The 12,258-nt window shown below is 38.2% G+C and overlaps 1 protein-coding gene across 13 annotated transcripts in view; it reads left to right on the top strand.

The window, feature by feature from the left end:
• Positions 1-12,258, top strand: part of LOC127452865 (aryl hydrocarbon receptor nuclear translocator 2-like) — a 1,027,890-nt gene that overhangs the window by 964,499 nt on the left and 51,133 nt on the right. For all 13 annotated transcript variants that reach the window (XM_051718707.1, XM_051718689.1, XM_051718730.1 and 10 more), the window contains 4 exons: positions 756-831; positions 5,990-6,113; positions 7,183-7,282; positions 10,908-11,049. In XM_051718707.1, the coding sequence (XP_051574667.1) occupies positions 756-831; positions 5,990-6,113; positions 7,183-7,282; positions 10,908-11,049 (442 nt within the window). The remainder of the gene's footprint in view (positions 1-755; positions 832-5,989; positions 6,114-7,182; positions 7,283-10,907; positions 11,050-12,258) is intronic.

Below are 12,258 nucleotides of genomic sequence, written 5' to 3'. Positions count from 1 at the left end.
TGCTTTGGCTAACAAGCTCAGCTTCGGGCATGTGATTTGTAAAACAGTTGTCACACTTTGCTTGTAAGCATCAAGGAATAAATTCTGATTGGATACATTTTTTGTTTTTTGCTATTCGTTTGTAGATGAATTAGGAGTGGAAAGAGTTGAAAATATTGAAAAGGATGAAAAAATATTTATTTATTAGGCATGTTACGCCAGCAGAGAAGGCTTTGCTGGCCCTGACTAATCGCCACTGGAGGGAAGCCCGTGCAACTGATGTGTGTGCTTCTAAAATACAGAGCAGAGCAGAACTCAAAAAAACTCGAAAACTAGGCTTCAATCGCACCATGAAAATATTGCATTGCAGATTAGAAGCATACTGTATTTAGCGCTTAGGCGGCTGCCAAACGTTTTTCAGTGGAGGGAGAACCATAGCATTGTTCTTTTCCTGCTGTCCACGATCCTATCCAAACAGACTTAGCAATCGTTTCATTGCATCAAGAAAATTAATTAACCAAGTGAAATTTCGTTCATAATTTAGCACCGCTGTTGAATGCATTTAGGGGAAACACTGTTGGGTAATGTATAGCCCATAAGGAATTTTATGTGTATGATTAATCTGTTGTTCATGAATATTTCTTTGAGTTGTTGATACGGCTAGTATAGTGTGTACATGCTCAGTTGATACCGTTACTCAAACTGGAATACTGTATGATGTTATTGTGACAGATGTGTGGATGTTAAAGGTTTATGCTCATTGTGTTTTACTGCAGGCAGCTCCAGCAGCAACAACAAGCTGAACTGGAGGTTCACCAGAGAGATGGACTGACTGCATACGACCTGTCCCAGGTGGGCACACACCCAGGCACACACACAGTTTTATCTTAGTCTGTCATTTAGTCACCTTACCTTACGGGTGCATTACTCTTATTCTCCCTTGCTTTATATGTAAGCCCCTCCTAAATCAATGTCACAGTTGAGCGTGTTTTAAGATTTATATTTTGATGGATTGTGGTTTCGTGCATTTGTCACCTTATGATGCTATTTCTACTTGATCTGACCCTTAAAATTACTTTCTTTGGTGTAACCTGGTGTAATGTATTAGTCATATTAAATACATTTTTTGACTTTAATGAAACCAAATAATTTAGATGTTAATACATGAAGTACGTGTTTAGGTACACTGACCAAACATTTTTCATAGTGAAGGAAGAACCCAATATGTTTTTGCTCAGAGGTTGCTCTTTCATAGCTCATGAGACCTAATGGAGTTAGTTGTTCTCCAATGAATCTAAATAGCCTACTGTCAAAGAGAAACAACTGAGATTAAATAGATTTCCTTTGTGCATTTCTTTGGTGCTGTCATAAATCCCGCCTTTGTTTTTCCTCCTGTTCACCACCAGAGGACTCCATCACCTGGGGTTTGACTTTAACTCTCTGGACTCCATTTCCCATAATCCCCGTACCTGTCAATGATTACCTGTTCACCTGTTTCCAATTCACTCAGCTATTTAAGTCTCACTCTCACTCGCTGTCATTGCGAAGTCTTGTTTTGCCAGGCTGACATTTCTGAGGATTTTCTTAGTTTGTTGAATTACCTGTGTATTATCCTGGACTGTTTACCCTGTCTTTGATCTATTGCTGCCTGCCTACTATTACTATCTTGTTTTACCCGGATATAACCTGTGATTGTCTGCCACCTTATATCTTGCCTGTTTATTGAATACCCCTCTGGACTGCTTTTGGTATTACTGCTGCTGGTGATTTACCCCTGCCTGTCTGAATTACTACGTTTATTGTTATTAAAAGCTGCACTTGGATCTCAACTCTGTTGACTCATCATTACAGAAGACTTTGCCAAAAACCAATCCAGCTGCTTTTTTCAACTAACCACCGAGGTCTCAGCTCCTTCATCAAACCCAGCGGCACACCCGGCCTCAGCTAGCACAATTCACCGCACCATGGATATAGCAGCATTCTTCATTCAATTAAGCCAGGCAGACTTATCAATAAGGGAGTACTCCCATTTCTTTTCCACCGTTGCCGCCCACACTGGTTTTGATGATGCCGCTTTGAAATGCATATACTGGATTGGAATCACAGCACGCCAGCGGAGGGAATTGCAAGACTCCGGAGACCACACGTAGGAGGTATATGTGAGGCTAGTACTCGAAACACTCACTTCGGGGGAGCCTCCTCTCTCAATCCCGATCCCAGATTCTAAGTCTTCTACGTCTGAAGCCTTCCCACGCCATGTCACAGCCACATCTGAGTTTGCTCCACACCCTTTCACAGTCAGATCTGAGTCCACTCCACGCCATGTCACATCCATGTCTGAGTCTGTTCCATGCCATGTCACAGCCACGCCTGAGTCTGCTCCATGCCTTATCACAGCCAAGCTTAGGCCTGCTCCATGCCATGTCACAGCAATGCCTCACCCTGCTCCACGCCATGTCACAGCCACGCCTCAGCCTGCTCCATGCCATGTCACAGCAAAACCTCAGCCTGCTCCATGCCATGTCACAACAATGCCTCAGCCTGCTCCATACCATGTCACAGTCAAACCTCAGCCTGCTCCATGCAATGTCACAGCCGTGCCTCAGCCTGCTCCATGCCATGTCACAGCCACGCCTCAGCCTGCTCCATGCCATGTCACAGCAATGCCTCAGCCTGCTCCATGCCATGTCACAGCCAAACCTCAGCCTGCTCCATGCCATGTCACAGCCACGTCTGAGTCTGCTCCACACCATGCCACAGTCCAGCCTTCCGCGACTCATTGCTCGAAGGCCTTCACGGCCCTTGTCTCCAAGTTGAATTATCCGCCACTGATATCAGTATGTAGGGCCACGAAGACTCTTTCCCACAAATTGTCAGTGCCCTCGCCTGCCACGGCCAATGAGCCGACGCCCACGCCTGTCACGGCCAACGAGCCAACGCCCACGCCTACCTATGAGTTGGAAGCCTCGTCCGTCCCTGAGCCTGCGTTGCCAGCCTTGTCCGTCCCAGGACCTGTGTTGCCAGCCTCATCCGTCCCAGAGCCTGCGTTGCCAGCCTCGTCCGTCCCAGAGCCTGCGTTGCCAGCCTCGTCCGTCCCAGAGCCTGCGTTGCCAGCCTCGTCCGTCCCAGAGCCAGCGTTGCCAGCCTCGTCTGCCCCAGAGCCTGTGTTGCTTACTTCGGCCGTCTGAAGGAGGAGGAGAGGAAAGGCTTCCGTTTCCAAGTCTCTGCCAGTGTTCACGACCATAGAGATTGTCTCCGAGTCTCAGCCTATGTTCACGACCACAGAAGTCGTCTCCGAGTCTCTGCCCATGTACACGACCACAGAGGTTGTTTCTAAGTCTCTGCCCATGTACACGACCACAGAGGTCGTTTCTAAGTCTCTGCCCATGTACACGACCACACAGGTCGTTTCCAAGTCTCTGCCAGTGTTCACGACCACAGAGATCGTTTTATTTGTATTCACATTTATGCATGTGAATATATATATATATATATATATATATATATATATATATATATTTAAGGTACCGGTCAAAAGTTTTGAAACACTTACACATTCTTTATTATAATTTTTTTTTTTTTCACATTTAGAATAATAGTAAAGTCATCAAAACTATGGAATAACATAAATGGAACTATGGGAATTATGTTGTAACTAAATAAAATCCAAAAAAATTTACACTGTCTTATATTTTAGCATCTTCAAAGTAGTCACCCTTTGCCTAGATTTTGCAGAAATGTACTCTTGACATTTTCTCAACCAACTTTTTGAGGTATCACCCTGGGATGCTTTTTAAACAGTATTGAAGGAGTTCCCATCTATGTTGGGCACTTATTGGCTGCTTTTCTTTATTATTTGGTCCAAGTCATCAATTTCAAAAACTTTTTTTTTTTAAATTAAATCTTAGTTTTATAATGAAATTAATATGGTGGCACAATTATATTTTTGTCTACAAAACTTATTTCAAATATTTAAGCATACACCTTCAGATCAAAAGATTTTTAAGATCATGAGAAACATTTCAGTCAAGTGTTTCAAAATTTTGACTGGTCGTGTGTATATATATATATATATATATATATATATATATATATATATATATATATATATATATATATATATATATTATTATTATTATTATTTTTATTTTTTTGTAAATGAATAGGGTGTGCAAAAACTTCACTCACTTATATTTTGGAACCCAGATGAATATTATTTATTATTGTTCAATCAAGCTTGTTATTGTAATATGATACTGAATTATTATTATTTTGTGAATTTGTTTTATACAAACGTAATACATATCTGTCGTATTTACTTCAGTTTCACCTGGAGCTTTTATTTTGACAGAATATTGATCGTGCACTAGTGTGAAACTGTATTTGACAGTTTATAATATTCCTCATTACAAATCTGGTGAAAAGCGGTGGCCTCCAACATTTCTGTTATATTGTGTAGCGTTTTTAGATTTGGAATTAGTAAGTTTGGAATTAAAGTGAATGGGTGAACCTGCAGCACTTCCTGTGAACCTGTCTTCACGATGCATGTGAATCGCTCAGAGACGCCTGAAAACAGCATCACCGCGTGTGAACACAAAACAACGCATCACCTTGAATGAATTGCTTAGCTTTCCGACTGAGGCCCTCCAGATGTCCAGTGCCACATGAAATTGCGTGGTGGTTAACACCACTACTGGTGATAAAATTACTTATCAACCTTGTCTAGGCTTCCATTGTTAAGTGCATTATTGTAAACACTTTTTCATTATTGTATTTATTTATTTATTTTTAATTTGAGGTGTGAGTCAAAATAATTGTCTGTGGTCATCACTCATCACCGATAGGATTGCCACAATACCAAATTTGCAGTAATTGACACTGATACCTGTGAAATTCCATGATTCCAGTTTCAATACCATGGCAAAAATATGCTAACAAACATATGCTTATTAATTTAAAAAGTTAAATATACAGTTAATATAAATACTATCAAATTAAAACAATAACATGTAGCCTTCAAATATTTCTCAATTGAGTAAACATTGCTTGAGGTTTTTATTCAAGACAAGTAAACAGTCTTTGTAATGGAATCAAAGAAAATGAAGAACAAAGAAACAAATTACAAGCAATAGAACATGGATATACCAGAAGTAAACAATGCTTGAAGTTCTTCAGGTGTCTACAGTAACAGCAGTATCAAGTATTCATAAGTACAAAAGTAATCAAATGCAAAGTAAAACAGCTTGTTAGCTGAGTGATGAAATGTTACAAAGAATGTATTTTTAGTCATGTAAGACATGTAAGGATTATGCCATCTGTATCTCATTCATTTAATTTTTACATCTTAGCGCACCACATTACATTATTGCATATGCTGTTTATATTAAGATGGTCATTTTAGTCCATCTTAATAGAGCAGAGAGCAGATTATTTGTTGAAAATAGGTCACTCCTCACATGGGCTCTTGAGTAGCACCAATCGATGTTTACAATCTATGTTGATTTTTAGCACCTGTCTGCAATTTAGTCATCACCAAGAGTAACCATTATGAATTAATTAAATAGGTCATTTATAGTTCAAGTAAAGTTAAGTTTTTTTTAAAATGTTCATTGAGTACAGCTAAAAGCTTTGGTCAATGAGATGTTCTTGTTTAGTATTTATCAGCATTTAGTTTTATTTTGAGTTATATTTTCAATGTTTTAAAGTCAACATGAAATGAAAATTTACCCTATTTACTTTAATTCACGTTGCAGGTCTTATTGTGCACGATTCATCAAAAACTTTCTTTGTAATCTTTCATCAAAATGTAGTAACTTGCTCCGCTTCTAAAAACTTTATGGCTGAAGTCACCAAGCCCTCATATTTTTCAGCCCCTCCCACCTGCCATATAGAGACATCTTCTCATGATCCAATCAATTCCAGATGGATGATAAAGTCCTTCCCTATATTGTATCTTGTTGAATATCTCAGATTTAAACTCAGATTTGCCCTCTCATGTTGGTGCCCACAGGTGCCAGTTTCCAGCGTACCCGCTGGTGTTCATGAAGTGGGCAAGACCATCGACAAAACTGATTCGTTGTTCTCGCAGGACAGAGACCCACGCTTCAGTGACATGTACACAGGAATTTCTGGGTGTATGTTCTTCCATACTATGTCTTTATAACATCAACCGCATGTGGCAGAGATTTTTATCCAAATTACTGTAATTTCACTTCATGTAATTACTAATTTCTTGCATGTCTGCCAACTAGAGTTTGTAAGCTATTTTAATGTATGGTATAAAATGTATACAATGTATAATTGGTAGATTTAGTAGGTATACTGTAGTTTTTTTTCCGAACCCTTTTGGAAAATCCAGATTCTGATGGTCTTTAGCTGGTTCAAGCTTGTTGTTTATGGTCATTAGATGGTCCAAGCTGGTTAAGGTGGTTGATCAACTGTACTACAAGCTAATGGGGTCAAGGTTGACCTGGTAGACCATCTTGGCTAACCTGCTGCAGCTAACCCATGATCTAACCAGCTTCGAGCAACAAACTAGCTACCTTGTTACAATAAACAGCTCTGACCTAATTGAAATCAAACCCAGACCCCATGAAATCAAAACTGGAGTTGTAGTCCATATGACTGAGTAGTGCATATGAGTAGTCCATATGATTAATGTGCTATATTCCAAATTTTCTGAATTCATACGATTGCTATATGTGACCAAAATATTTAATTGTTAAATAATTTATAATCTTTCCCTCCTTCTGAAAATTTTAAATCTCATACACATTTCTGTTCAGATTCAAAAATTGTGTTGACACATTAAACCATGTTTTTACATTCTTGAATGTGATGTAAACAAATGTAATTCACCACTTCGAATTTGCTGGATGGAAAATGAGATTTATGAGTTGCAGCAGAAGGGGAAGATTTTCAGAAAATAATGACATGAATATAAGTCATATGGACTACATTTGTGGTGATTTAATGGCATTTTTGTTGCTTCACAGACACTATGGTAACTATGAACTGTCGTTTAATGAAAAGTTGTGTGAAGGTTCTTCAGATGTTCTTCAAGTTCTTAAAAAAATATAGATAATTACAGTTATAATTATAACAATAAAAATGTGGGGGTAAACTATTCCTTTAAATATCATTCCATGTGAAGATTAAAAGAGAATCTTTGTTTATCTTATCTATGTGTTTGTGTGTGTTTAGCTGATAAAAAGATGATGGCCCCCTCCTCTACTGTGGGAGGACAGCAGTTATACTCCCAAGGCAGCCCATTTCAACCTGGTCACTCTGGCAAGAGCTTCAGGTACGAGTGGGCTACAGAACACATTTCCCAATTCTCAAGGCCTATTCGCTGTTCACACTGAACACATATTTTAGTAGGATGTCATCCCTCATCAGAATGCACAATCAAGAACAGTTAAAGGAATGTCCCGGGTTCAATACAGGTTGAGCTCAATTGTCAGAATTTGAAAAACTTCAACAGGTTCCTTGTGTATTTAAAAACAAGAAAAGAAAAAAATCTTACAGTAAGGTACTTACAATAGAAGTGAATGTGGCTAGGCCATAAACATTGAAATACACAGTTTCAAAGTATAGCCACAAATTTTACATGATATACATGATAACATGATTTTAGTGTGATAAAATAAGAGACTTATCAAGTGTTCTGTTGTTAAACAGATTACAGGGTTTACTTGCATTAAGTTGTCATGACAACAAAGTTTTAATATTGAATATATCTTTACTCTAAGAAGATTAGTATGTAAGGGATAATGTACAGTCAGCCGGTTGTTATCACAAAATAAACCCGACAGGGTGATGAGAACGGGGAGGGGTTTCGTATCACCCTGAAGGGAATAATTCTGCTGACTGTACAAAATATTGATTTGCATTGAAATTATGTAATGTGAGAAGAAAGAAATTGCTGAACAGCTGAATTCCACCTCTGGTTTGTGTCTGGTTTGAGCTCTGTTGGTGTTTATTTTTTAAATAATGACTGTCTGACTGCTCATTATCCAGCTTATTACAAAGACTACTTGCCAAATAAATAAATAAATCGACATAAAACATTGATTTGAGTTCAATTATTTCATTAGCTTATTTTCAGAGATCGCACAGTGAAGTAGTATGTAGTAGGAAAGATGAATCGCAATACATGGATGACTGGTCTGATATGTCTTAACTCTAGCATGTGTGGTTGCTTCTCAGAAATATCAGACCGTTAGATGGTGCCATTGACCAATCAGAATCGAGTATTCCAGGGACCCGCATGATAAGCAATTTTATCACACTAAAACAATGTTAACACATAATTTTTACAACTTGTGACTATATATTTGAAACTGTGTATATTTTAATGTTTATGGACTGGCCCCATTCACTTCCATTGTAACTGCCTTACTGTAACCCATTCACTTCTATTTTAAGTTTCGAACTGTTTTTTTTTTTTTTTTTTAATAAACAAGGGACGAGTCAAAATAATTTTTTGTTGTAATCAATATTATGCCACAAAATAAATATTGTGTATTGAGATTTACTTGCATTGAACTAAGGAACATTCCTTTAATTTAACTTGAGTGTCATGAAAATCATTCAATTCTCATATTAAATAGCTGTTTTTTGATTCCCAACTAGGGTTGCAAATTTTAAGAAATTTCCTTGCCATACATTTCCACTGGCACGTTCTGAGTGAAGGTGAGTGAGCGTTTTCAATTCATTTCTATGGAAGCTGAACGCCACGCTCTCGAGGTGGATTGTGGGATTGACAGCGGCCTGGAGAAAGCGTTGAAGGTGGTCGAGAGAATCAAAACAGTTCAAATTCCTCTGCTTTATGCAAATTAGAAGCGGAAAATGGCGGTTGGCAGCCAATCACAGTGAGCTGAAGTAGTGACGTCTGTCATAAGTGCATTAAAATATGCCTTTAATGCTGGAGATTTTGCTGGATTCAGTGCTTTAATCACATCATTATGTTTATTTCTGACTTCAAACAGACTTCAAAGGATGATTGCATGCATTCATTGTGGCTTGGTAAGCAAAAGTGTAAAAAATCAACACTGTACAATGTGAGCATTCGGAAATGAAGCTGGCATCTTTCCAATTGTAATCGCGCATATAAAATTATATTATTGCTTGTGTACTGAAAACAGTGAGAGACAATACACATCTGCTTTTCATATTACAAACACAGCCCAAAACGGTAGCTGTCTTGCGTGTTGAGCGGGGCTGAGTGGAGTTTTTCAGTGACAGTGGAAACGTATGGTTAATTGACAATTGTTAACGTTAATGTATGAAAATCAATAAATCATTAGCAGTAACAGCAATAAACTGTAAGTGGTGAACAGCTTGAAATTGTTCAATCAAAGCTTCATTAATACAAAGTTTGATTTTGATTTTTTTTCTCCCCAATTTGGAATGCCCAATTCCCAATGCGCTCTAAATCTTCTTGGTGGCATAGTGACTTGCCTCAATCCGGGTGGCGGAGGACCGTCAATCTGCGCACCTTATCACGTGGCTTGTTGAATGCGTTACCGTGGAGACATAGCACACGTGGATGCTTCATGCTATTCTCCGTGGCATCCACGCACAACTCACCACGTGCCCCACCGAGAGCGAGAACCACATTATAGCGACCACGAGGAGGTTACCCCATGTGACTCCACCCTCCCTAGCAATCGGGCCAATTTGGTTGCTTAGGTGACCTGGCTGGAGTCACTCAGCATGCCCTGGATTCGAACTTGCGACTCCAGGGGTGGTAGTCAGCGTCTTTACAACCCAGGCCCCCACAAAGTTTGATTTTTGACAGACCAGCTGTTCAAATGCAAACTTGAAAATGATGACATTGCATTGGAGAAAAAATCCTTACTGTATAAGGATACATGAAAACATGCTTCCGAAGTAAGCATGCATAGCATACTGTATGCATAGCAAACTGTTTAAATATAATTTAAATAAATATAAAAGAAATGCAAGTATTGGCATTTTCCTCTAATTCAATTTTCAGTTCAGTGTATTTTTAATACATTCAGCCAATGTTTAGTATGAGTTTGTGAATTGTTTAATTTACTAATAATAATAATAACTTGTAGAGAAGAAACAGATTTCAGTTAATCAAAATTTCACATTGTAGATCTTGGGATATTTCATACCTTTTTTATTTTAAATTAAGTCAAATAATAACATACAATGGTGGAGAGATTTCAGGTGAATGTACCTCATTCTCTCCCGGTGAGAACTGCTTTGTCGGTGTGGATGATACAGGTAGACCGGCGGATAAACAATGCTTGTTGTCATGATGTACTTTAACACACTATCACAGTTTATGCAGTAAAAGTAATGTTCACCTATAGAAAAATGGGTTACACTTTATTTTAATGTGTCCTTGTTACAGTGTAATTACACAAGTAATTACTGATTATTACTAATTAACAACATGCACTTACTATAGGGTTAGGTTAAGAGTTTGATTTAGGGTTAGTTGCTTGTAATTACGCATAATTGACTGTTATTACTATCGTAAATACATGTAATATGTGTAACAAGGCACATTAAAATAAAGTGTTACCGAAAAATGCTCCATCTTTAAAAGCAAGGAAGTGAAGGATGTGTTTTTTATTCTGTGTTCCTGCCAGGATGTGACATGCAGCGCGCAAGCGGCAGTGCCCCCTCTAGCGGCGGATTACTGTATAGAAAGTCTTTTCTCTCTCTGCTGCCATAACTGAATGCATTTTGTGCTGAAATTGATTAATCGACGATCGATAAGGTTAATCGATCAAATTATTAATGGCGAATAAGCGATCATCACTTATTCATTAACGTCCCTTTTCCCAACCCTACTGTGAATAGTCCACAGAATCTCATGCAGAAATAAGATTTTCTGAAGAAGGCTTTAATTTAGTCATTCAATGTCTGTGTGTGTGTGTGTGTGTCAGCTCATCGGTGATCCACGTCCCAGGGGTCAATGACATCCAGTCTACCACTGGCTCAGCTGGACAGAACCTCACTCAGATATCCCGGCAGATCAACACTGGGCAGGTGTCCTGGACAGGAAGCAGACCACCCTTCTCTGGCCAGGTGAGAATAATCCTGCCCCGGACTGCCCAAACATCCACCATTAGCATAATGATCTCTGCGTAATGCAATGTTAATCACATTAAACTAAATTACTGACAAAAATGTTCATTGGCAAAGAGATTTTTTTGTTGGCAGGATTACTTTTTCAATTTTACATATTGAAATATTGACTAAATTTAAAGTACATTTTCATCAAAAGACAAAATCTTTTTTTGGAAAAATTAACACTGGCATAATGGAAATTTCCCTTAGCTATGTGATGAGAGTATTGGATCCAGATCCATGTTAAAATGAGATGGAATGACTTATTAGATCCTTTAGAGGGTTACTGGTGTGATGTAGAATATTGCTTGCTGAGTTCATGATATGCTTGTGTGTTTTTGATACGTTTCGAAGAGTTAGATATAAGCTCGCCTTTTAACGTACAGTATGTGTGTGTGTGCTTTATGGTTTCTCATATTTAGTAAGCAATAAATTCTGTGTAAGGCCTATCTTCTAATTGTTTCACCAGTCATACAATATTTACAATATCTTACATAACTTCTGTAAAGCCAAATCAAATATAAAGGCCTAGATTATGAAGAAGAACAGAGAAATGCTGGTACAACAAGTAGCTCTGTGGTTCCCTACTGATTAAAATAAAGCTTGTTTTCTGCAATCTGAATTGCTTGCTTGCAACAGTCTCCAACTTGCACAGCTCAATCAAGAGTTATTTCCCATTTAACATCTGCTTTATCGTTAATCAAGTGAGTTTGACATGACATTAAATGTAATGCCCAAGACTATTTGCCCTTTAGCAAACATTTTTATACAAATCCACACGCCATGTCCTAACCAGATGCAACAAGTTTCTAGCGATAAGTAATTTTTCTGTTCACACTAAAGGTAAAAATGCTGCCCAACATGACACTTTGAAAGTAGGGCTGGGCGGTATGATGATATATACCGTGCAATGAAAGAAATGTGCCAACCTATAGCAATTTTGATACCATAGTAGATATACAGCTCTGGAAAAAATTAAGAGACCACTCCAAATGTTCAGTTTCTCTGGATTTACTATTTATTGGTATGTGTTTGAGTAAAATGAACATTTTTGTTTTATTCTATAAACTACTGACAACATTTCTCCCAAATTCCAAATAAAAATATTGTCATTTAGTGTAGTTTAGTGTAGTGTAATACTCGCTGTGTAGCTCAGCGAGTATTGAT

The sequence above is a fragment of the Myxocyprinus asiaticus genome, chromosome 2 (genome assembly GCF_019703515.2).
Source record: "Myxocyprinus asiaticus isolate MX2 ecotype Aquarium Trade chromosome 2, UBuf_Myxa_2, whole genome shotgun sequence".
NCBI classification, from domain to species: domain Eukaryota; kingdom Metazoa; phylum Chordata; class Actinopteri; order Cypriniformes; family Catostomidae; genus Myxocyprinus; species Myxocyprinus asiaticus.
This window is presented reverse-complemented; position numbering and strand designations above follow the sequence as displayed.